This window comes from Etheostoma spectabile, chromosome 8 (assembly GCF_008692095.1).
Source record: "Etheostoma spectabile isolate EspeVRDwgs_2016 chromosome 8, UIUC_Espe_1.0, whole genome shotgun sequence".
Classification (NCBI taxonomy): Eukaryota; Metazoa; Chordata; class Actinopteri; order Perciformes; family Percidae; genus Etheostoma; species Etheostoma spectabile.
The window spans coordinates 10,801,784-10,825,067 of record NC_045740.1 but is presented as its reverse complement, the minus strand read 5'-3'; the positions used below and the strand labels follow the sequence as shown (position 1 = coordinate 10,825,067).

The 23,284-nt window shown below is 43.3% G+C and overlaps 2 protein-coding genes and 1 long non-coding RNA gene across 3 annotated transcripts; 1 reads left to right on the top strand and 2 right to left on the bottom strand.

The window, feature by feature from the left end:
• Positions 1-1,455: 1,455 nt before the first annotated feature.
• LOC116694726 (uncharacterized) lies at positions 1,456-17,012 on the bottom strand. Its single transcript, XR_004333251.1, has 3 exons — positions 16,999-17,012; positions 12,227-12,230; positions 1,456-1,580 (listed from the first exon to the last, which is right to left on the bottom strand). It is a non-coding gene; the product is annotated as an uncharacterized LOC116694726 (long non-coding RNA).
• rbm28 (RNA binding motif protein 28) lies at positions 3,982-12,249 on the top strand. The gene is made up of 20 exons (XM_032524526.1): positions 3,982-4,351; positions 4,507-4,653; positions 4,745-4,851; positions 4,967-5,042; positions 5,158-5,250; positions 5,390-5,461; positions 5,679-5,778; positions 5,867-6,114; positions 6,215-6,281; positions 6,409-6,518; positions 6,606-6,679; positions 6,816-6,951; positions 7,277-7,341; positions 7,487-7,645; positions 8,036-8,188; positions 8,336-8,410; positions 8,519-8,648; positions 8,876-9,014; positions 10,580-10,694; positions 11,549-12,249. The coding sequence occupies exons 1-20, from the start codon at positions 4,234-4,236 to the stop codon at positions 11,684-11,686; spliced, it is 2,322 nt and encodes a 773-aa protein (XP_032380417.1). The 5' UTR covers positions 3,982-4,233; the 3' UTR covers positions 11,687-12,249.
• On the bottom strand, positions 12,923-15,268 carry lepa (leptin a). The gene is given in 4 exon segments (XM_032524583.1): positions 12,923-13,714; positions 13,717-13,738; positions 13,830-14,029; positions 15,184-15,268. Coding segments are annotated over 3 exon segments (486 nt in total). The 5' UTR covers positions 13,980-14,029; positions 15,184-15,268; the 3' UTR covers positions 12,923-13,400.
• Positions 17,013-23,284: the final 6,272 nt, after the last annotated feature.

The following is a 23,284-nucleotide window of genomic DNA, read 5'->3' as shown; positions in this document are numbered from 1 at the left end:
TACACTGTAGTTACAGCCATTTTAACAGTGATCGCTAAACACCAAAAATGGCCGCCAAATTGCCACGCCCACACCGTTTAACGGAAAAGTTTTCTTTTAATAACTTTTCATCTTCAACATCTTAAGATGGGCTCAGACTGAATTTGAAGTCGATCTGATTAAATCTCTGGAGGAGTCGTTAAAGTATAGCACCTTGTCTTTAGAACTACTTCCTGTTGCCACTAGGGGCGCCTATGACTTTGAGCGAATTTGGGATGTAGATGTTGTCAGGGGCGGACTCTGATGAATCTGAAAAGTTTCAAGGCAATTGGACAATGTACACTCAAGTTACACTCACTTCCTGTCAGAGGCATATTTCTGTTGCCAGATGGTGCGCTTATCTCCAAAAGTCCATATTGGCTGTAGGTGTCCTCAGGCGGGACTCTTGGTGTTTGTGGGAAATTCAAGCAGATACGACAACGTACACGTAGTTACAGCCAATTTCATCTTCATCGCTAAACACCCAAAATGGCCGCCATGCCACGCCCACACCGTATGACGAAAAGTTTTTCTTTTAATAACTTTCATCGGTAACATCTTAGGATGATACACCAAGTTTGAAGTTGATCGGATGAAATCTCTAGGAGGAGTTCGTTAAAGTATAGCACCTTGTCTTTTAGGCCTACTTCCTGTTGCCACTAGGGGGCGCTATGACTTTGAGCCAATGGCGGCGTGTAGAGGTTGTCAGGGCGGACTCTGATGAATCGTGGAAAGTTTCGAGCTAATCGGACAACGTACGCTCGAGTTACACCACTTCCTGTTTCGGTGGCGAATTGCACAAAATGGCCGCCCCGCCACGGCCACGCCCTATGACGAAAAGTTTTTCTTTAATAACTTTCATCGTTAACATGTTAAGATGACACACACCAAGTTGAAGCTGATCGGACGAAAGCTCTAGGAGGAGTCGTTAAAGTACGACATGTGGAAATGGGAAAAATCGCACTAATTTCGCACATTCAAAACAAAATGGCGGACTTCCTGTTGGGTTTAGGGGGGGCGACCATGGAGTTTTATGTCCGCCTGCCATGCTACATATGTGTACCAAGTTTCGTGACTCTACGTTAAACGTAGTGCAGGGGCTGAATTTTCGTAATATTGTAGGTGGCGCTAGCGAGCCATTTTTTTTTGCGCCTATTCCCGAAACCATTAAATACGTAAATTTTCACCAGACCTGATGCGACCGCCAAATTTGGTGAGTTTTTGAATATGATAAGTCCTCCAAAAAGGCAATTCATTTGACGGAAAAGAATAATAATAATTCCTTCAGTTCCAAATAGGGCCTTCGCCCCCTGTCGGCGCTCGGGCCCCAAATTCCTTTAGTTCCAATAGGGCTTCGCCGCCTGTCGGGGCTCGGGCCCTAATTACTTTGGGGTAGGTGGAGTAACAATACAGTTACAAAATGGGGTGCTAGTGTGACATGTTCACAATTAATTTAATCATGTTTATTGATGTAGTTTGGATGAAGATTCATGAAGCTTTCTTTCCGTTGTGCCGTAATATGATTTTTAGCTACAGGGTTTAAAGTTTGCATGCATCTGGGGCTTTGAGCTAACAGCAGCCCTTTAACACTGGGTCCAAAGCACTATGACACCTTGCTGAATTTAAATATGTTCATGAAGAAGAACAACAGTGTTAAATATTTAACAACAAATGCAATATTGTGCGATTCCACGGTAAAATAAATATGAAATGCGTTATGTTTTCTCGATTAAAATATCTGAAAATAATGGGAAAAGTTGTTTCCCCAAAATCGCCACAGTGGTTTCCTCAATGTCTTTTTTTTTTTTTTTTTTTTTTGTCTGACCAATAGTAAAAATTCCAAAGATTTTCCATTTCCCATCATGTATCATCAAATCAAATCCTCACATCGGAGAAGCTGGAACCAGCAAATGTTTGTCATTATTTCTTTAATGACTAAAACAAACGATTGATTAATCAATTTTCAGAACAGTTGTAGATTCATTTTAGTCAAAGACTTTTGGGCTACATTCCCGTGTCAGGAAATAAGACTCTTAAAAAAAATAAAAAATTTAAAAAAAAAAAATTGCCCTTTTTGTTAAACCAAACTTATAAAAAAAGCGCACATAATAAGCCCTGGCTCCAGCCCAAATTTTCCCAAAGAATTTCTTAAATGCTATTTTGAGACTTAAAATTAAAGATGTGAACAGAGAGAGCCAAACGCACATTTGTTCTAGGCATCATTAACTAGGGCCAGGCTATTTTATTTACATAGCACTGGAAACTCAATGTGCTTAAAAAGTACATCTGAACAGTAGGTATATAAAATTATGGGTAATTTGAGCAAAAAACTTTGAAAGAAATTTTTGGGGTTGAGTAAAAATGTTGTTTTTTTGGTTGTAGTTCTAAAGTATAAAAAACAAATCAACTTTGGTTTCTAGTAATATTGCGAATCAGTCTGTCCAAGTTCGGACACACAGAGCCTCGTCTCAGCAAACTCTAGTCGGTCTACAAGAGGTGTAGGTTGATTTGGAGCTTTCTGAAACAAAAAATGAAAGCCAGGTACACTAACACACTATAGGTCATATGCCAATAGTCAAAAAAGGAGTTTTTTCCCTACCTTCAGTATCATTGTTGTAGCAAAACTGCGGGGTTTTTCCAGAAGCTGTTGTGCATGTACTGTTTTCTACTTTAAGCCAAACAATATTTTTGTATCACCACACAACATTTCACATTTAAACAAACAACTCCAGGTACTTGATTATTTTAATGATATACCATTGATTAAAAGAATATGTCTTCTTCCTCAAGAATTGACAGGTTAGTGTTCCTTGACAGTGCTGAACAAAACACCACAATATACCAAGAGTTTACGGCCCTTTAGCGGGAAGGGGATAATGGCCCCATAGTAAACCCGTTTCATTTGGGGCTTTCACAAACTGTAAGTAAAATGTTAGACTTGTAAAGCGTTTTACAAATTTTTGAATGGGCTGTTTAAGGTTTTTGTTTTAAAAGTCTCTATATTTTAAAGTTTATACTTTTGCATTTTTGCAAAATCTCCAGAATTTCTATTTTTAAGGTTTTTTTGTATTTTTTCAGTGTCCGATGCGTGCAGTAGAGCAAACTGCCAAGTATTAAGCCCCCCCCAATTATTCCCTCACTTTGTCCCGTTACAGTCCCGAGCATGGCCCAAAAATCAACCCCAAAAAATAAAATGTGAAAAGATTTGGGAAGGTGTGCTAAACTTTTCTAAAAGATTTGTCGCGTGAAATCTGCAAAAAAAACACCCCAATCTTTCCCATAAACTTTAATGGGAAATCTTCAGGAAATTGCTTAACACAGCTCAAAACAACGTATCTCGTATATTTTGCCATTAGGAATCTCGATTTTTGAATTACAGATCAATCTTAAGAGGTATAATTATTATAATTAAATGGACATTTTTCGACCCTTTAAAGATACTGTCTCCCCTGCGGAAATCACCATAGCAACAAGTTCTGACACCTCCTATCATGGAGACTCTTTACTCTAGCCTGTGTTGTCCTCACTTTTCAGGACATATCAAACAGCAGATTTACAGTTAGCCAGTGTTATTCAGATGTGCATCAAGTAGTAGGCACACTGTCAACATTTCCTGCGGAATTTTCTAGTTAGTATTTGTTGAGATTCCAGTTATCTATCTATGTATCTATCTATTATATGATCATCATACACAGATAACTCATTTTGTTGTATTTATTTCAGATTAATAATTACATAACTTTGAGCGAGATTGCAACCTCCGGACGCGACATTGCTAATCCCACTATGGCCACACCAAAACCCGCCCTTTAATAGCATTCACACACTGCTATTGGCCAGCCGTCCATGTTTACAGTAACAGGTCCAACCAACCAATAATGGGATTCGTAGTTTTTCCTCCGGGACGGTAGGCGGCGGCACTAACCGGTTTTCTGCAAGTAAATGCGAAGTATAGGTTCGAGACCATTTCCGTTTACTTTCCAAGATGGCGGCCCACGTACATCCACGATGTAAACATGCGAGTTCATCTTGAAGCTAGTTATGTTCATGTTTAACATGTCTCGAGAATGTATTATTTTTGCCGATTCGTTTGATATCGAATAGTTTGATAATAACATCCAATACGGGATTGTTAAAAATTAAGACATCAGTTTGTGAGTTTTTACATTAACACTAGCGAGCTAACAGCTAAAGTTAGCTAGGCAGCGGAGAGCCATGCCAGCGCAGACCATATTCGTTGGTTCTCTACCAGCTTCAGCTACAAATGAACGCCTAGAGGAAATATTCTCTGAAATTGGTCCTGTAAAGCAATGCTTCGTGGTCAGAGAGACAGGTGATGTCACTTTCATTTTTACTAAATAATGCATTTATAAAATGTACTCTTAACTGTTAATACGTTAGGTCCTACAGACTGACTCACCGGTAAATACTCTCAGTACAATTACATTAGTGTAAACAATAATTCATCTGTTTTTGTTTATAAACCAGGCACAGAAAAATGTCGAGGATTTGGCTATGTTACATATTCCATGCAGGAAGATGCACAACGTGCAATGAAAGAAATAAAAGAATACGACGGAAAGAAACTTTCCATATCAGTGGCGAAGAAGAAAATAAGAGACAAAAGGAAAACAGGTGTGTGTACAAATGCATGTCCAAAAACGAGCAAGTGGGAGTGCTCTCACGCCATGTCTACTTGATAACCTTGTTTATGTCTGTTATCTAGCACCTATAGAGCCAGCTGCAGCACCAAAGGGAAATGAGCAGAAATCCAAAGGCTTCAGGAAAACCCATCTGAAAGCTAGACTCATTATAAGGAACCTTAGTTTTAAGGTACAGTACGCTACATGGTATGCAGCAACTGACGAGCATACTTTTTAGTCCATCTCTGACCTTCTTCTGTTAATGGGGTTTTGACCTGTAACACATGACATGTCTTGTGTTGCAGTGCTCAGAAGATGATCTGAAGCAAGTTTTATCCGAGTTTGGAACAGTTCTCGAGGCCAAAATTCCCCTCAAACCTGGTATAAAATGGTTTTAATTTTTACTGAATGCACAAATAAGCCAGACAACACCTTGGGTTGTTGCGTGACCATCGAGTGGGTTCATACGATTTGTTCTTATGTTTTTTCTTTCTAGACGGGAAGATGCGAGGTTTTGCATTTGTCCTTTTTAAAAATGTGTCTGAGGCAGCAATAGCGCTTAAAGCTATGAACCTTAAGGAGATAAAAGGTTAGTGAGTGTGACACTTTGCGGTTGTGTGAGAATCACATTTCATTGTTGGTATCTCAATTTAGGAAATTTGTTTTAATTCAGTTCGTATCATGTAAATATGTTTTTTTTTTTATAAAGGTTATTGTTTCATTTACAGGTCGGCAGGTAGCAATTGACTGGGCTGTGCCTAAGGACAAGTTTATTGCCACACAGCTGTCCTCCAGTCCAGGTAATATCCAGTATTTTTCATCTGCAAGGGAAAAAAAACTTGTTTTTATTATCCACTATAGATTAAAAATGACCATTTACAAGACATTTTGTCTTCTAACAGCCGTTCATAGCATAGAATATATCTTTATTGTCCACCACGGTGGAAATGTGTTGGCACATATGTCTAGATTAAAGTAAAAATTTAAATATTTAACACTGTTTTGTTTATCTCATAGGAAATAAGAATGCTGAGGCAACTGCAAAACAGTCGGTCACAAAAAGTGACACTGAAGAGGAGGATGAAGAAACGCCACAAGCAGCACCAGAGAAGAAAAAGTGTGACTCTCAAATATGTGTACCTGTGTTAACATGCAACCAGGTGATAAAGCTGGTTACCTAACTGGTTAATTTAATTTTTCCACAGAGTCCCTTCCAAACCAGCTGTGCAACAGGTGGAAGAATCCCAATCAGATGATAGTGAGGAAGAAGACAGTGAAGAGGAAGAGGAGGAGGAGGACGATGATGATGAAGAAGGAGAGGATGGTGATGTGTCCCAGGAGGGAGATGACGATGACGATGATAAGAGTAGCCTTGAGTCAAATGATGGTCCAGATGAGAGTCAGGATGAAGAGGAAGACGAGGAGGATGAGGACGGCACAGAAGATGAATCAGGTATCCATCTCTGCTTATGTTTTTTATATTTTTCATCTAAATAAGTGTCAGTTAAAAATGTTATTTCAGCGCTGCTTGTCTGCTACTCTTATGTCTAAAGCTAAAAAGAAAGCCTCAAAGAAACTTCTCCCGTCAGATGTGAAAGAGGGCCGGACAATTTTCATCAGGTTTGCAGTTTTTCTCACTTCTTCATCTTAAACCTGCTTTTGTTTATCTTATTCAAATGATCCATGCATTCATACTAACTTATCATCGCATCACCATGTTTGTTCATCTTACTCCTGGCTCATTTAGGAACCTGTCCTTTGACACAGAGGAAGATGGTCTGGAGGAAGTTCTCCTTAAGTACGGAGAGCTTAACTACATAAAGGTTGTTCTCCACGCAGACACAGGACATTCAAAAGGTGAGTCAGCAGTGCTTTAGTGAAACACTCTTCTCTGTGGTGCCGATACAGGTTGATTGACTTATTTTGGATTTGTTGTTTTACCAGGTTGTGCTTTTGCTCAGTTTAAGACTAAAGTGGCTGCAGACAAATGCATAGCTGCGGCACAGGAGGAGGCAGAGGTAATACCTGCTGAATAATTAACTATAAACATTTCCTGTATCCGTCTTTATTAATAGCATGACATAAATCTGTTTTCCTGTTTCTGCAATGCAATGATATTACTGTCTTGTTGTAACATTGGGTTATTTGATGCAGAATGGTGGCATCCGTGTAGATGGCAGAAAGCTGTTGATTGTGTCAGCGGTGAGCAGAGAGGATGCTTCCAAGCTGAAAGTGAACAAAGTCAAAGTAGAAACGGGCACCAGGAACCTGTACCTGGCCAGAGAGGGATGTGAGTAAACTCATTTCCTGCTCTTTTTTTTTTTTTTTTTGACACCTGTCAGTTCTGTCGCTCAACTCTTTTAGTGACCCTTCCACCTTACACAGAGTAACTTGATTCCCTGTCAGTATTAAAGTATCGCTTCACGCTGATTTTACAGTTTTACACACACAGCTGTGAACCAAGGTTAACATTAATTGAGGAAAGTCATATCTGTTTTATGAGCTATGTATTCATATAAGTATTGACATAGGTTTATTTGTCACACTTGTTTGCTGAATTGCTTATGAATCTGTTTTTATACATCATGATATTCTCTTCTGACCTCCTCACGCAGTGATCCGTGCTGGAACCAAGGCTGCCGAGGGCGTGCCTGAAGCGGATATGATCAAGAGAACCAGAGTGAGTTCATTTTTCATTAACCATTTTTAAGATGTTTCCACTTGCAGAATGATTTTGAATGCATGCTTTCATGCTAGTTTGTCTCATCATCTCTCGAATTACTCATATGTCCATGCCTATCTTTATTGTCGTCCACTTCCCTTAGTTCGAAGAAATAAAGAGGACCAAGCTTCGGGACATTAGTGTGTTTGTGTCAAAGAATCGTCTGTGTGTCCATAACTTGCCCAAGTCAGTGGACAATAAAAAACTCAAAGCACTTTGCCTCCAAGCAGTAAAAGGAAGCAAGGGAGTCCGCATCACAGAGGTGAGAAACAATATGACATACTGTTAAATATTCTAGCTGCATTATTATAGCAGGTATCAGTCATTTGCCGCTTTGTTAAACCATTCCTGGAATGCTTTGTCTGAGTAGTACTTATGAATGTTGGCTATCATAAAATTAAAACATTGTGTCTGTGTGCCCAGTAGGGGGTGTTGTTGTCATTTTTATTTATTGTGTTTATGTGGAATTAAGTGCATCAACACTGTGTGTGTGTGTGTGTGTGTGTGTGTGTGTGTGTGTGTGTGTGTGTGTGTGTGTGTGTGTGTTGTGTGTGTGTGTTGTGTGGTGTGGTGTGTGTGTGTGTGTGTGTGTGTGTGTGTGTGTGTGTGTGTGTGTGTGTGTTGTGTGTGTGTGTTGTTTCCCTCCATATAGTGTCGGGTGATGTACGACAAGAAGCCAGAGAAGGGTCAGGTGAATAATGGACAATCGTTAGGTTATGGCTTTGTCCAGTTCCAGGACCATGAACATGCTCTCAGCACACTTCGTTACCTTAACAACAACCCTGACATCTTTGGCTCACACAAGGTACTTTTTGCAACAGAATGGTTGTGTGTTTTCAAAGGAGCTTTGTTGCTGCTTTTATTTATTTACTCTTAGAATCTTAAGACTACACATTCTGGTGTTTTTGGTTTTGCTTGCCACACTGGATTATATTTTCCTGTCATCCTGCAGAGACCTATTGTTGAGTTCTCCCTGGAGGACTCAAGAAAACTGAAAATAAAGGAACTGCGGCATCAAAAAAATAAGGTCTGTTTGTATAAATGTGTGTGATAGTTACATCCTTAGAATCCTCGTTCAGATCGAAAAATGTTTTTTTTTACTAAATAGAAAGTAACTCAGCGGATACATTTGCAGGAATTATTCAAAAATCGGCCTTTTAAAGGAGGATCGAAACCTCAGCCCGAGACAGCTGGAGATGGAAAAGGACCCAGGAAAGGGGGAAATGAAGCACACTCCTCATCAGAGCAGACAGGAACAGAGAGAGGTATGAAAACAAGTTGAAGAAACATATTAGGAAAGTGGACTTGAGGGTCTAATGCAGATGGGCTCAAATGGGTTGCTGTTCTCTTGTCACAGCTAAGATACTATACAGCACACTAGGGCTGTGGAGAAACCGTATTTATATTGACACACTGAACTAAACATAGCCTTTAGACATCTTTTTTTTTTTTCTTACATCATTTTGATTGTCTACTTTCCTGTGTTTACCAGCTCCTTCTCAAAGCCAGAAACAAGGCAGCCGCTATTTGGGCTTCCAGACCAAACCTGAAGTTGAGCATGTGGATTTGGAGAACGGAAAGAAACGAAAGAAGGTTCTTACATTTCCTACCCATCGAGGACCTAAGATCAGGTACACTTCTATAAACTTTACTAGTGTCCTGTTTTCAATGCACTGTGTGCCACTCAGTGCTTAAACCTAGAATGTGTAATGTTTTGAGTTGATTCTCAGCAAAAAAAACTTTTGTTATTTCACAAATATGTGCTCCATGTGTAATTACTTCCACCAACTAATCCAAGTATTCTTTTAAGCGTAGATCTACCATTTAGAATCATTCAGAATACATAAGAGCGAGTCGCTCGAATGACAGCCGCCATGTTGTGCCTCCATCTTTAAAATACATTAGCCAAAGAAGGACATACCTCTGCCTTTCGCCTTCTTACACTCAGTGGCACCATGACGAATGCAAAAGGGAGATCACCAGGGAAGTGAGGAAGAGAATTAAAATGACAATGCGACAGGCAAAACACCCCGACCAAAGTTAATATTGGAGTGGCTAGAAGAGTTGCGTGTAAACAATGAAGAGAGCTAATTTTGCGTTAAAATGTACTCGGAATGGAAAGGGCTAGAAAGTAATATTCAGTTGGTTGTCATAAACAATCTCACCTAATTGGGAGAAGTTCTTACACAGTGTAACTTTAAGCAGATGAATCTTGAAAGTATAATTTGTGACACTTTAGGGGTGTCAATATTTTGGCTACTTGCGCACATCTGGAGAAAGAAAAAACACAAAGTGTAGCTTACCGGCAGGCACCACACAGCTAAAGACGCAGTTCAACGTTAGCTTACCGATATTCTGCAGCTGCACTTTTTCAGACACCGTGGCCACTGATAAAACAATAAAAGCCGGTTTTACAACATTTTGCCTTCCCTTTTGGTTTATATTAACAAACAAAGTAAATCTCGTGGACTCTGACAGTACTTCATGGTGCATTCAAGTCCCTCTCGTTAAACTCACGGTTTATTCAATTGGAACTCGTAAACTCTGAGAAACTGTTGTGAAGTACCTTATGTAGTGGCTCTTATTAGGGCATTGCTGGCACTGCTAAAAAAATAAATGTTTAAATTGAAAATTGACCTGAATCAGACCATAAAAATTAAATCAAATTTTGGATTTGGAGAATCATGACACCCCCATAATTCATTTTGAGGATGTGCCTAAAATAATAAAGAACTTTAGATTGATTGATTTTATTTGATGATTAAAACACATATAACACTGCACTGCATTCATTACATACATCGCAAATCACAGGGGATAAAAACAATGAAGCGATAAGGCTTATTTCCATTGTCCTCCTGTAGATAAGCGGTTGAAAAATAAACATGAGAGAAATCTGCTCCTCTTTTGCATTAATGCAACTAGTATGTGCAATAACCAGAGGGAAATGATCTAGCTTTTCATGTTTTTTAACTTTAGAAAAGTTCTTTGGCTATTTTGCCCTGGTACTTCTTGCGTGTGTTTATCCCCATTAACTTCCACATATTAGTTGCTAGTTTTTGTCGGGTCTTCACGAACCCTGTCAGGTTACAAAACAGCCCTTCAAAATGGGTAAACTTTTGACAAACCTGTGACTCAACAGTGGGCATCAGGCTACGGATCAAGTTACAGATGCAAATGTTTTTTCCTTTTGCAGAATGCGTGACAAGGGAAAGCAACAGGCCCCGCCACCCAAGAAAGCAAGGCCTGGATCCAACAGGAAGGACCGTCAAAGACAACAGATGGAAAAGCCCATACGTCCCAGAAACCAGGTTCACACATGCTCTAATGTATATGCTTATTTGGGATCTCGGGCCATGTTCACAAAACATCTTACAACAAAGAGTAGCTACTGATGCACTGATTTATTGGAAACTACTAAAACAGTGGCTTTGTCAGTACATATTTTGTTACATTCGGGTAACCTCAAGACACATTTCAACACCAATAAAGCTCTGGAATCTGTCTGACTCTAACTTGACAAGAAACTTGCCAAAACCAAATCAAAACAATAACACTGACAACTGTATAACAAAGATAGACTGAAACAAAGCATAAAGAGGTTACACCACATTCATTGAAGACAGAGCAGTTATTTCTTTCAGTCAGTATAAAATTGAATGCTTTGCTGCCACCAAGTGGAATTGTAGTAAGATTTTTTTGTAAATTTTAAACGTGTTCTATCTAGATGGAATAAGTTTAAATAGGCATTGCAGTTAAAGGGAAGTTGAACCAGCCTTTAACTGCCATGCTTGCTACCCAATCGCTTAACGTGGACACTTTTAGGGCTATTTTGATATCTGTGCGATCGGCACTTTCCAAAGAGCCCTTTTCACAAATTTTTCAAATGTGGCTTATTAAATTTAAAGATTATAAAGTCATACAATTTTAAAAATGCAACACTACCTTTTTTCCATCTTTTGATGTCATGAGATGCGTTGGACAAATACTAAGCATTGCCATCATGATCACACATCTTACTTTGGACCTTATCTCTGCCAGCAGTACTATTGAACTAGACTTTACTATTTATACGTTTTTTGAAACCGTGCGTGAGTTTGGTGATGCGTTGTCAGCGCTGTCCTGTAAGCACCACATGACTGTTTATTTCGTTGCTTTCCTGAAGGTTAAAGCAGCAAAGAAGCAATTCAAGAGAAGGGACGGAGACCGTTTTGACAGCCTGGTGGAGCAGTACAAGAAGAAACTGATGGGTAACGGTGACAAGAGCACCAATATCAAAAGAAACAAGTGGTTTGATAGTTAATGCTGTGTGTCCAGTATGTCGTTGTCTGTGTGAGTGAGAAAATGTTTTGAAAGGCGAGCACAACAGAGGACCTCTTCAAACCACATTCTGAAGTTGTTCAATGGTTCTCATAAATGTGTCACATGGGTGTATTGTAGAGTATACACCCATGTGTGAAACTTTACTATCCCTTAACTTCATTCATCCCGGACTGATCTCATGAAATGGCGTATGTATGACACGCCAATTTCTAGGCCATTATTGACGTGTGAAAGAGGACTTTCAACCAGGAGAGCGGTGTTAGTATCACGCGTGTGGCGTTTCCTAAAGCCAGCCCCGTTGTTGTTTTACTAAACCCAACCTGGTCTTCTTTTTCCAATCCCAACCGTGTTTCTTGTTTTCCTAAAACAGACATAGACTCGGGATAACACGTAGCCTCGTGGCTTCAGAAAGTGCCCCGTGGCGTGTATGTTAACGCTGTGACGTTGCAGACCGCTGTCTCCTGCATACAGCGTGGACATACACGCAGATAGCTCATAATTTGTACAGATAGCATGCCACCTAACTTATGAAAGTTGGTGTGTATGTTTACGCAAAGCCATGATGCCATGTTGTTCTTTCTGTTCCTTCATTGCTGTTGTCCATGCCTACGTTGTTTGTTTTTCACGAATAAAACAAACTGAATAATGTCAAAATAGTTTTTCATGTACTTTGGCTTTTTATGAATATATATATATATATATAAAAACCCTTGAATTTGTGTTTGTTTAATCTTTATCTTTTAGTCTGAAATCCATATTTGTTGGATTCACAGACATGTCAGTTTGTTATCACCGTTTCCATTACATTCACTGTTTTCAGTAGTAGTTTTAAACCATGTTAATCATAAGCTGATGGCTCTGGATAAACACTTCCTGCTCATGAACCTTGAATACAACACCCACAAATGTCACTGTATATTGACCTGGTGTACGTGTCTTTTTTACTTCATTCAGATCCCTCTCATCCTTCACATGGCACTGACAAACTACATATCACAATTCATATTTTTGTTAAATATTTATTTAGTTTAAATACAGTAGTAAAAAAACCTACAAAAATATCTATAAAATATCATCTACCGATATAAATAACCATTTTGGAAGAGCGGGAGATATTCCACTGAAACGAAGGTTGCCCTTTGTCCTTCCTGCCATATAAATGCACCTGTTTTTCTTGGCAGGTTTCAACCTTTTTTTTTCTTTTTTTTTTCTTTTTGGCAAGTTTCGACCTGGTTTTCAGGATTTACCAGGTATGACCTCACTGCTCATCGTGACGTTTCCTTTGGCTGCAACCAGCCTGCTGATTGTGCTGCATGAGTGAATTATTAAAGAGGTCCATAGTTTTCACCAAGAGCTCTTTTTTGATGCAACAGTGGTGTCCCAATACAAATCTATGATTTATATTTATGTGCAAAACATAGAATACTTTGCATAGAAATAATTCTGAGGAAACTACACTTTTGCTGCTTACATCCTGATGAGAAGACAATGTTACAAACTAAATCTTTTCTAAGTAGAGTGTATAAATTAATAAGTATATAAATAAGAGTGTTCAAGAATACATTTCCTTCAAAACACATTGCAAAAGTTCAACTTTGCAAGGTGAGAAATTAGACATCACTGATGCAGACATGACAAATTTTGTCCAAATATGAGGATAGCAACTTGCAAATATTGGTCCTAATGTCAGTCTTTCAGCAAGTCTCAAGATGATCCAGATTTTTCAGTAGCATATGGAGAAACTCCTTCACTCTCATGAGAGCCTCGATGCTCACGGTGTGAATATACTTTAACTTTTGACTCTGTAGCTCTTGGAGCGGCCCCGGCACTGACGGCTTTGGCCGCTGCTCACTACAGTGGCCTTGCCTCCACTCATCGAGGTAACCCGTCAGTGACGAGATATCAGACTTGACCTGGGGGATCCAGTCGAATGTGTCAGAGATCAGGCTGTTGTAACCCTCCAAGACTGTCATTATGGAGGAAAGTCCATCCAGATCATCCGCGGGTTCTCCAGCGTCAGACCGGTAGGGACCTGCAGCAAGAGAGAGAGATCAGGATTCAGTCAAAAACTTTTGTAAATACTTGAGATTCAGCGTTATCACAAACAGAAGCACAAAGATTACCTGGAAATCTTTATTCAGCCTAACCACCAGCTGATCAGCCATCCATTTCACTTTTGATCTCATCTTCACTACTTCCACTGGCAGAGGAGCAGCTGTCCCCACGCTCAAAACATGCAGCAGAGAAAACAGCAGGGCCAAAGTGTATTCCATATTTGTAGTATTTCTCTGGATTTACCAAACTCAGAATAGCACTGGTATTCCTAGGAGAAAAGAGGATGTAGGTTATTCTTTCTTTTAGTGCAGTGGGTCTTTTACCTGGGTCCGATCGAACCCCAGGGGTTCGGTGAGTCAGTCTCAGGGGTTCGGCGGAGGTCAAGACACACACCCGACTCATATGACTCGTGATGACACCATCACAAATCATCATGGCCATCATCAGAAGGGTTCGGTGAACGCGCATATGAAACTGGTGGGGGTCAGTACCTCCAACAAGGTTAGGAACCACTGTTAGTAGATTTACCTATGTACTGTATTTAAGTACAAATTTGAGGAATTTTAATTGCGTCTTTACTTCTCATGCCACTTTCTACTTCCACTCTGCTACATTTCAGAGAGAAATATTGTGCTTTTTACTCAACCACATAAATCTGACAGCTTTAGTTACTAGTTCCTTACAAATTAAAGATTTTTGCACACAAACGACATGTCGTTTACAAAATACGCTTTATTGTAAATTAAACTATCCAACAATTATCAGGCCTACAACTACAGCTGAAATGACTAGCCGATTAAAGTTGATTGACAGAACTGTTTGATCATTTCCAGTTTCTAAAGTGTGAGGATTTTTCTGCTTTGAGTACTTTTATTTTTCATACTTTAAGTAAATTTTCCTGACGATTCTTACATACTTTTACTAAGTAACACCTTCAATGTTAGCCTTTTACTTGAAACAGAGTATTTTTAAAGTGGTATTAGTACTTTTAAGTGAAGGATCTCAATACTTCTTCCACAAGTAGTCATTGTCTACATAACACACATGCTTCCTTCCAGTCATTTACTCAATATGTTTGATTATGGCAGCAAATATTGGCGAAAGAGACACCTGGGAAATCCTGACTGTGTAACAGATACAAAGTTCACTAACTTTGACCAACACTATTGTTCTCAACCCCCTGTTTTCCAAACCTCTGCTACATCCTCTGTGAAGAATAGACAGAAGGCACACTGTCACACTTTTACAAATGTGTATGTTTTTAGAAATGAATCCATCATTCAAATGTACTTCAAAAAGCAGTTAAACAAAGCGATGCACTGGTAAATGCTGACAGCCCAAGCGTGACTGTGAGCACAGCAAAAAGATGGAAGAGTTGAAGCCCAAGAGTGTGAATGAGATGGAGAAGAAAGTTGACCTTACCTTGGCTGGATGTCTGTGTGTATGCCACTGTTGGGCTTCATCAGGACATCTTATAGTGGAGGACTGTTGACTCATCTCTTACTCACCTCTCTCCAAACCCCCATTTCCCCCCTCATCCACTCCCACACTTACATCCTGACCTCTGCCTCCGCTTTGTGGAACTGCAGGAGCCGTTGACAAGTTTAAAAATGTTCCTGGTGGTCACCTGACATATTTCAATCACTGGGAAAACATGTAGACAAACAATTTGACAAACAATCAAAATTAGGACGTGCACGACACAACACTCTCAAGTTCCTGTGTGAACTTTAAAATACTGATACCTCTTTTACAGACAGGTGCGATTCTAGGATCAAAGCTTTAGGGGTTCACGCAATTTTTTCAAACGTTACTCTACTGTGCTAACTTTGCATGTCCCAGAGCAGAACCCCCTAACTCACAATAGTTTAACTTAGTTAAAGTTTAGTTTTTTTTGTTTGTTTTTAGCAATTCTTTTTTAGAGGTGCCGGGCTCAAGTTTAGGAGTGCTTCAGCAACCCTAAAACAAAAAAAATCACCCGTTTATAAACAGTGATTACAGCTTTAGCTAGAGTGAGCAATATGCCATATATGTTACATCCTGCGCTCACACTCACTTATCTTCACCACGCTCTCTAAACATTGCCTAATGCTGCCAGTTATGTAAGTATTTATTTAGGATGTTCCGTCACACAGTGTGTCTAAGCATGTACAGTTGCAGGAAATAAAGAACCGAAACAATAAAAACATAACAGAAGTTATTTGAAAGAGTATGACACATGCTCTTCTCCTGACTGATCTCAAGATTATTTTGGATTATATAAATCAGATGCTTCTCAATGATCACTGGCCTGATCAGGTCTTTATGTCCTTTTATCTTGTGTTTTGATACTGAATTTGAATGCATAAGCATTTCTTTCAGGTCTTCAAATCTTTTTAATTGTGCATTTTTTATTCATTCTTCATTTTTTATATCGTTGTGCATTCTTAATTTTCATTTCAGTTTGTCCATTCAGTTATTTATTGTATCTGTTGTGGTTTGGGGTTTTGTTGGGGGTTATTTTCCCCGTTTGGCCTTCCCTGTGTTCTTGTCTCTGTTTTCTCCCCAGTCCTGTGTGGTTCTCTGTGTTGTGATTCCCGGTAAGTGTCTGTTTGTTCTACTTCCTGTTATTTTGATAGTCAGCTTCCTGTCTTGTCGTGTCTAGGCTTGTCTAGCTTCACTTTGTTTGTCTGATTGTCCAGCCCCGCCCCAATGTGATTCACCTGATGTCTCACCTGTTCCCCGTTACCTCATTACCTCCTGTATTTAACCCCAGTGTTTCCTTTGTCTCTTGTTGAATCATTCTAGTTTTGTTTGCCTGTTTGCTGTCGTCCTGTGACCTGTCAGCATTGCCAGTTCATGTGGTATGTTGTTTGTCTTTTCTCCTGCCTTCCTGCCCGACTGTGACTGCTTGTTCCTGTTTTCCCCGTGAGTTTTTCCTCGTGACGTTTACCCTGCCTTTCCATCGCCTTCCCCCCGTTTTGGATTGTGGATTCTTGGATTTTGGTTTTGTTCCCTGTGTTTGGTTGGACTGTTAACTGCAATAAACTCTGCTTTAGTTCTCTCCTACTGCTCTGCATTTGGGTCCTCCTTCCTGCACCATAACAGAATGATCCAACCAGTCAAGGACCCAGCAGAGCGCAGCATGGGCCCAGCGGACATTGGGGAACGCTGGACGGTTCTACGCCGGCTGGAATACGGCCTCAGTCGTTTTTTGTTGGAGCTGGGCAAAACTGCAGACGTGGGGCGCCAACTGACCATCTGTGCCCTCATGCGGAACGCCGTGGCAGGCCAGCCGTGGACCGTGAGGGTCCCAAGCGTGGCTGCGACTATCCGAGAGGTCTACCGACTGGAGGCGATCCTGCAGGCCTCCCTGATTCCCCCCCAGAGAGCCAGTGCCCGCCGACACGAACCCCCAGCCGCCGACTGCCGCCGACGTGGACCCCCAGCTGGCACCCAGCATTCCCCAGCCGGCGCAACCACATACTGTCTCCCAGGGAGTTGCCACTGGACAGTCCTCCGTGGGAGCCACCATGGATCTCCAGCCAGCTCCCACCTTCGAGGCGGACCCCCAGCCGCCGGCTCCCGCCGCCGACGAGGCGGACCCCCAGCCGCGGACCCCCAGCCGCCGACTCCCGCCGACGACAAGGCGGACCCCCAGCCGCCGGCTCCCGCCGACGAAGTGGATCCCCAGCCGCCGGCTCCCGCCAATGATACGGATCCCCAGCCGGCGCCTGTGGAGGCGGACGCCCATGGAGTGTGCACTGAACAGTCCTCCCTGGGTTCTGCCTCGGACCCCCAGCCGGCGCCTGTTGAGACGGATGCCCAGGGAGTATGCACTGAACAGTCCTCCCTGGGATCCACCACGGACTCTCAGCCGGCGCCCTCAAAGACAAGTTCCCAAGGAGTGTCCACTGCTCAGTCCTCCCTGGGAAAAGTCCCAGACCGGCCTACTGGCCCCTCTGACCCAGACCGGCCGACCGGCCCCCCAGACCCAGACCGGCCGACCGGCCCCCCAGACCCAGACCGGCCGACCGGCCCCCTAGATCTAGACCGGCCGACCGCCCCCCTGACCCAGACCAGCCGACCAGCCCCCTCTGACCAGCCGACCTGCCCCCTAGACCCGGACCAGCCGACTGGCTCCCCTGACCGGCCGACCGCCCCCCCTGACCAGCCGACTGACTCCCCTGACCCTGACCGGCCGACCGGCCCCCCAGACCAGCCGACCAGACCACCCGACCCTGACCAGAGGCCCAGCACTTCGGACCCCCGGCTGGCGCTCGGTGGTCCTGCCCTCCGGCCGACGGCCAACGTTTTTGGCCCTCGGTCGGCGGTCGGCGCCCCCGACCCCCAATCGGTGTCTGGGCCTTCGCCCTTTCTAGGCACTGGCTCCCGGGGTCACCCTGGTCCCGGTTCCAGGGGTCCCCTGGGACCCAGTCCCCTGGTTTCCTCCGGTCCTGGCCTTAGTCCCAGGCCCGCAGGAACCCCTGTCCCCCCAGTTTTTGCTTCTCCCAGTCTCCCTGGTCTTGTGTCTGTCCCTGTTTCTGTGTTTGTCCCCATCACTGTGTCTGTTCCTGTCCCTGTCTCTGTACCTGTTCGTGTCTCCATCCCAGTGATTGTCCCTGTGCCTACGTCTGTCCCCGTGCTTGTCTCAGTCCCCGTGTTTGTCTCTGTCCCAGTCTTCGTCCCTGTCCCGGTCACTGTCTCTGTCCCTGTCACTATTCCTGTCCCCGTCTTCCTCCCTGTTCCTCCGTCCGTCCCATCCAAAATTGTCCCCAAACCTGACCCGTCCGTCCCGTCCACGCCTGTCCAGTCCAAGTTTATGTCCAAACCGGTTCGGCCCTTCCGCAAACTTCCTAGTGCGCCCCCCCGTGGGCTTCTCCGCATTCCTCGTGTTCCTAGTGCGCCCCCCCGTGGGCTTCTCCGTGTTCCTAGTGCGCCCCCCCCGTGGGCTTCTCCGTGTTCCTAGTGCGCCCCTCCGTGGGCTTCTCTGTGTTCCTCGTGCTCCTAGTGCGCCCCTCCGTGGGCTTCTCAGTGTTCCTCGTGCTCCTAGTGCGCCCCCCCGTGGGCTTCTCAGTGTTCCTCGTGCTCCTAGTGCGCCCCCCCGTGGGCTTCTTCGTGTTCCTCGTGCGCCCCCTGCTGGGCTCTTCCGCCCTCACGTCCCTCGTACATTCCCTCGCGCATCCTAGTGCCCTTCCCTTGGTTAAAAGTCGTTCCCTGCGTTTGGTAGTCACCCATACTGTCTGTGCCTCTGTATCTCTCTCCTTTCTGTTTGTTGGTCTCTCTTCTGTCTCTGTGATAGTGTCTCCCTCGTTGTGTCTTAGTCTTGTCCCTTTCTTTGGTCTAGTCACGTCTCATTCGGTCCCCTGTCTTCTGGCTTTGTCTCCTTGCCCGACTTACCATCGCTGTCTCTCTTTGAGTCTCTCGCTTTGTTTCTGCCTCTCCATGCGTTTGTCTGTCTAGCTCCCCGTGTAGCTCCCGATGTCTGTCTCCTTCTTCCCCTCTGTCTCGTTCGGCCCCTATGGCTGTCGGTGCTGCCCACCTTTAATCTGTCTCGCTCTCTTTTTGTCTGTCTGTCTTTTTGCGTCTTGCCATCTCCCTTTTTGTCTCTCCGCCCTACTCGTCCTGTCTCTCTGTTCCGCTCCCTTCTTGTTATCTTTTTACTTGTTTTCCTCTCTGCCCCTGTCTCCCTGTGCTTTCCTCTATCCATGTGTCTGTCTGTCTGACTCCCCGCCTTCCTCTCACTCTGTCTGTGTCGCTCTGTCTCTCCCACACATACCCTCTCGCTGTCCCTCGTCTGTCTCGCTCTCTTTCTGTCCCGTTGTCTGGGTTGCTTTGCCTCCCTCTCCGTTCATCTAGTCTCTTGGTGTGTCCCTCTTGCTCTGTCCCTTTCGCTCCATTTTTTCTGTTTGGTTGTGTGGGTGTCTCTCTTTCCCTGTGTCTGTCCTGCTCTCTGGGTTCCAGTCCCCTTTTCTGTTTGTTTGTTCCCCGCTCTCCCCAATCCTCTCCGTTCTAGTGTTTTCTGCCTTTCTATCTAGGCTGCGCTGTCCCTGTCCCTGCTTGCTTCTCCCCTCCTCTTCTCTGTTCTTCTCCTCCTAGTCCTCTCTTGTCTTCATCCTTCATCGTATCTGTCAGTCTTGCTCTCTGTACTGTGTCTGTCGGTCTTGCTCTCTGTACTGTATCTGTCTGTCTTGCTCTCTGTGCTTCTCCCTCTTTCGCTGTGTCTCTGTGTCTCACTGTCTTTCTGGTTGTATTGGTCTCTCTCATGTCTCTCTTGGTCCCTGTGTTGGTCTAGTTCACTCTGTCTCTGCGTCTTGCTGTCCCTTCTTCTTTCTATGTCTGTCTGTCTGTCTGTCTTGCTCTCTGGGTCTCTGTCCCTTTCTCTCCCTCTGTTTGTTTGTGTGTATCTCGCTCTCTTTCGGTGTGTCTCTCTCTCACTCTCTGTCTCTGTGTCCTACTCTGTCTCTTTCTCTGTCTGTGGCTCTGTCTCTCTCTCTGGGTCTGTCTCTCTCTCTCTGTCTCCCCGTCTCTCTCTGGCTCTCCCTCTCTGTGCCTACCTCTAGTTCCTTTTCGGCTCCCTTTCTTTGTCCCTCTCCTCCAATCCCTCGCTGTTGTCCTCACCCTGTCTCCACGGCTCTGTCTCTGTTGCTCCCTGTGTCTGTCTGTCTGTCTTCTCTCTGTAACTCTCGCTCTGTTTGTTGACTCTGTCTGTCTCTCTCTCTCTCTTTCTGTTGGTTGTCTCTGTTTCTCCCTATCGGTTTTGCTCTCCGTCCTGGTGTCTTTTCCCCTGTCTTTTTCGTTCCCGGTGTCTGTCTTATCCTTTGTGTCTCTCTCGCTTTGTTCTGTTTGTTTGTCTCCCGCTCTCTGTCACTGTCTCTCTTTCTAGGTGCGTCTCTGTGTCTCCCTGTGTCTGTCATGCTCTCTGTGCCTTTCTCTCTCCGTGCCCCGCTCGCTCTCTCCTTGTGTCCCTACCCTTCGTCCCTCCTTGGCTTTCTCTCTGGTCCCTCGCTCGCCACCTGTCTCCAGTCCTTGTTCTGAACTTCCTTGTGCCAGCTATTAGTGCCTTTTCTTTGTCTGGTCCTTTGTCCCGTCCCTCTCTCATTCCCTCCTCCTTGGTCCCTCTCTCGCTCCTTTTTCCTCAGTCCCTTTCTCGCTCCCTCGTTAGTTTCCCTCCTTGCTCGGGCTCCTTTGTCTATGCTCCCCTGTGTCCTTGTCCCCAGTGCTCAAGGTTTGCCTCTGTCCCCAGTGTCCTTCTGTCCCTTGGTTTCCCCGTCCCTTGGCCCCCTCGTTTCCAGTGTCTTCCGCCCTTTCTGGGTTGTTTTTTGTTCCCTTTTGGGGTTTTTGTTTTTTGACATCTGGGATCTGTCTTTGGGGGGGGGTACTGTTGTGGTTTGGGGTTTTGTTGGGGGTTATTTTCCCAGTTTGGCCTTCCCTGTGTTCTTGTCTCTGTATTCTCCCCAGTCCTGTGTGGTTCTCTGTCTTGTGATTCCCGGTAAGTGTCAGTTTGTTCTACTTCCTGTTATTTTGATAGTCAGCTTCCTGTCTTGTCGTGTCTAGGCTTGTCTAGCTTCACTTTGTTTGTCTAATTGTCCAGCCCCGCCCTAATGTGATTCACCTGATGTCTCACCTGTTCCCCGTTACCTCATTACCTCCTGTATTTAACCCCAGTGTTTCCTTTGTCTCTTGTTGAATCATTCTAGTTTTGTTTGCAGTTCATGTGGTATGTTTCTTTTCTCCTGCCTTCCTGCCCGACTGTGACTGCTTGTTCCTGTTTTCCCCGTGAGTTTTTCCTCGTGACGTTTACCCTGCCTTGCCATCGCCTTCCCCCCGTTTTGGATTGTGGATTCTTGGACTTTGGTTTTGTTCCCTGTGTTTGGTTGGACTGTTAACTGCAATAAACTCTGCTTTAGTTCTCTCCTACTGCTCTGCATTTGGGTCCTCCTTCCTGCACCATAACAGTATCGACTTGTGTAATCGATGTGATTGTATCACTGGGTTTCAAATATCAGAGAAAAGAGAGATGCTTTCAAAAGTTGTAATAATCAACACATTTTTGGGGACTTCCAGCCACACGTACAGTAGCTGAGTCATCTATTTCACATCATTCCAATGTTTTTACAGTTTTGCTTGTACAACACCAAAACAGAGAATTTTGAAAAATCGTAATGCAGTCTGACGCTGAATCTTAGATACAGGACACACAATGGACACAAGTTGATGTTTGTGTGAGAATTTGCATTTTCAACACAAGGTAAACATCCCGCGGGATCTTTTCCAGTTCAGGTTGGGAGGTCAGGAGCATGATGTTCTGAACGTTGGCCAGACAGCAGTTACATTTTCTCCAAACGTCTTGAGCAAAGCATAATAATACAGTAGTTTGTAGGTGATAGATTTCCATCAAAACATTTTGATGAATACTTGCTAGTACATTTTGAAAACTAACCTAATGTGGGTGGCATTATAAATGTGAGGATCCTAACAATGAATGTTGCTGTTATTCACCCAATTTCAGCCTTCTGCTCTGCAGCACAAAAACACCTTTTCAGACTAGTTATTTAAATTTACAGAGTACTCAAAGTTCATGCAGCATTGAGGAATTCTTCCAATGAACGACAAGAGCATTGGTAAGTTGTGCATCACGATAGATGCCAGATGTTTGTAATGTAGGCCTCCTGTCGTCATAGCTATTTGAAGCACACATTTAATTTATTTGGGCTAAATGTGGTCATATTTAATGCTCTTCTTGGAAAAAGTGTTTGGAAGCTATGTATTTCTCGAACAGAGTAGATATTTTGGGATGCAGATGTCTGTCTTCATGAAGGATGGGGGAGAATGTGCTGAAGTTTCTGTTCCTCTGAAGCAAAAAGAGGTCAGAGGCCAAGAATCTACACGTGTGTGTTGGAAGGAGGCCTGCTTCCACAGGGAACAAAACATAATGGCCATTTCCATTTTCTCTCAAGGTAACTTACAGTAAATCCTGCAAACTGGTAAATGCCTCATGTAGATCACACACACACACACACACTGAAAGGTCTCATAAAACTTGTAAGACATAGTCACTGCCACACGTTGCAGAACTGTGAAAGAATCTGAAAATTGTTGGGGAAATAGACACACTGAAGGACATATTTCTGGGAAGGAAAGTAAATGAGTGACCGTATCCCACTTGTACTTTCAACAGGAATAGTGTATTATTCATAAAGAAAAACATGAAGGAATGAGGTGAATGATATGATTAGATAGTTTCCAAATACTTTTTTTCCAAATAAGTTTCTTCGGAGCTGTCCCAGAGGGGTTTAGGCAGCTCTCTTATTAGCAACAAAACAGGTTTCAATGCATGCAAAGAAATGTTCCTGACATCTGGGGTGAATAATAACCTCAATTTTGCCTGCTGATTTGTGACATGTCCATATACAGGAAACATTTTAACAAAATGTGGATAGTCACTTATAACACGGTTATAATCTGTTAATTTAGCCCACGGTTCTCAGCCTGCTCTAATTATTTCCAAACAGTAAATGTAGAGTTTCTTATCAACTCCTAC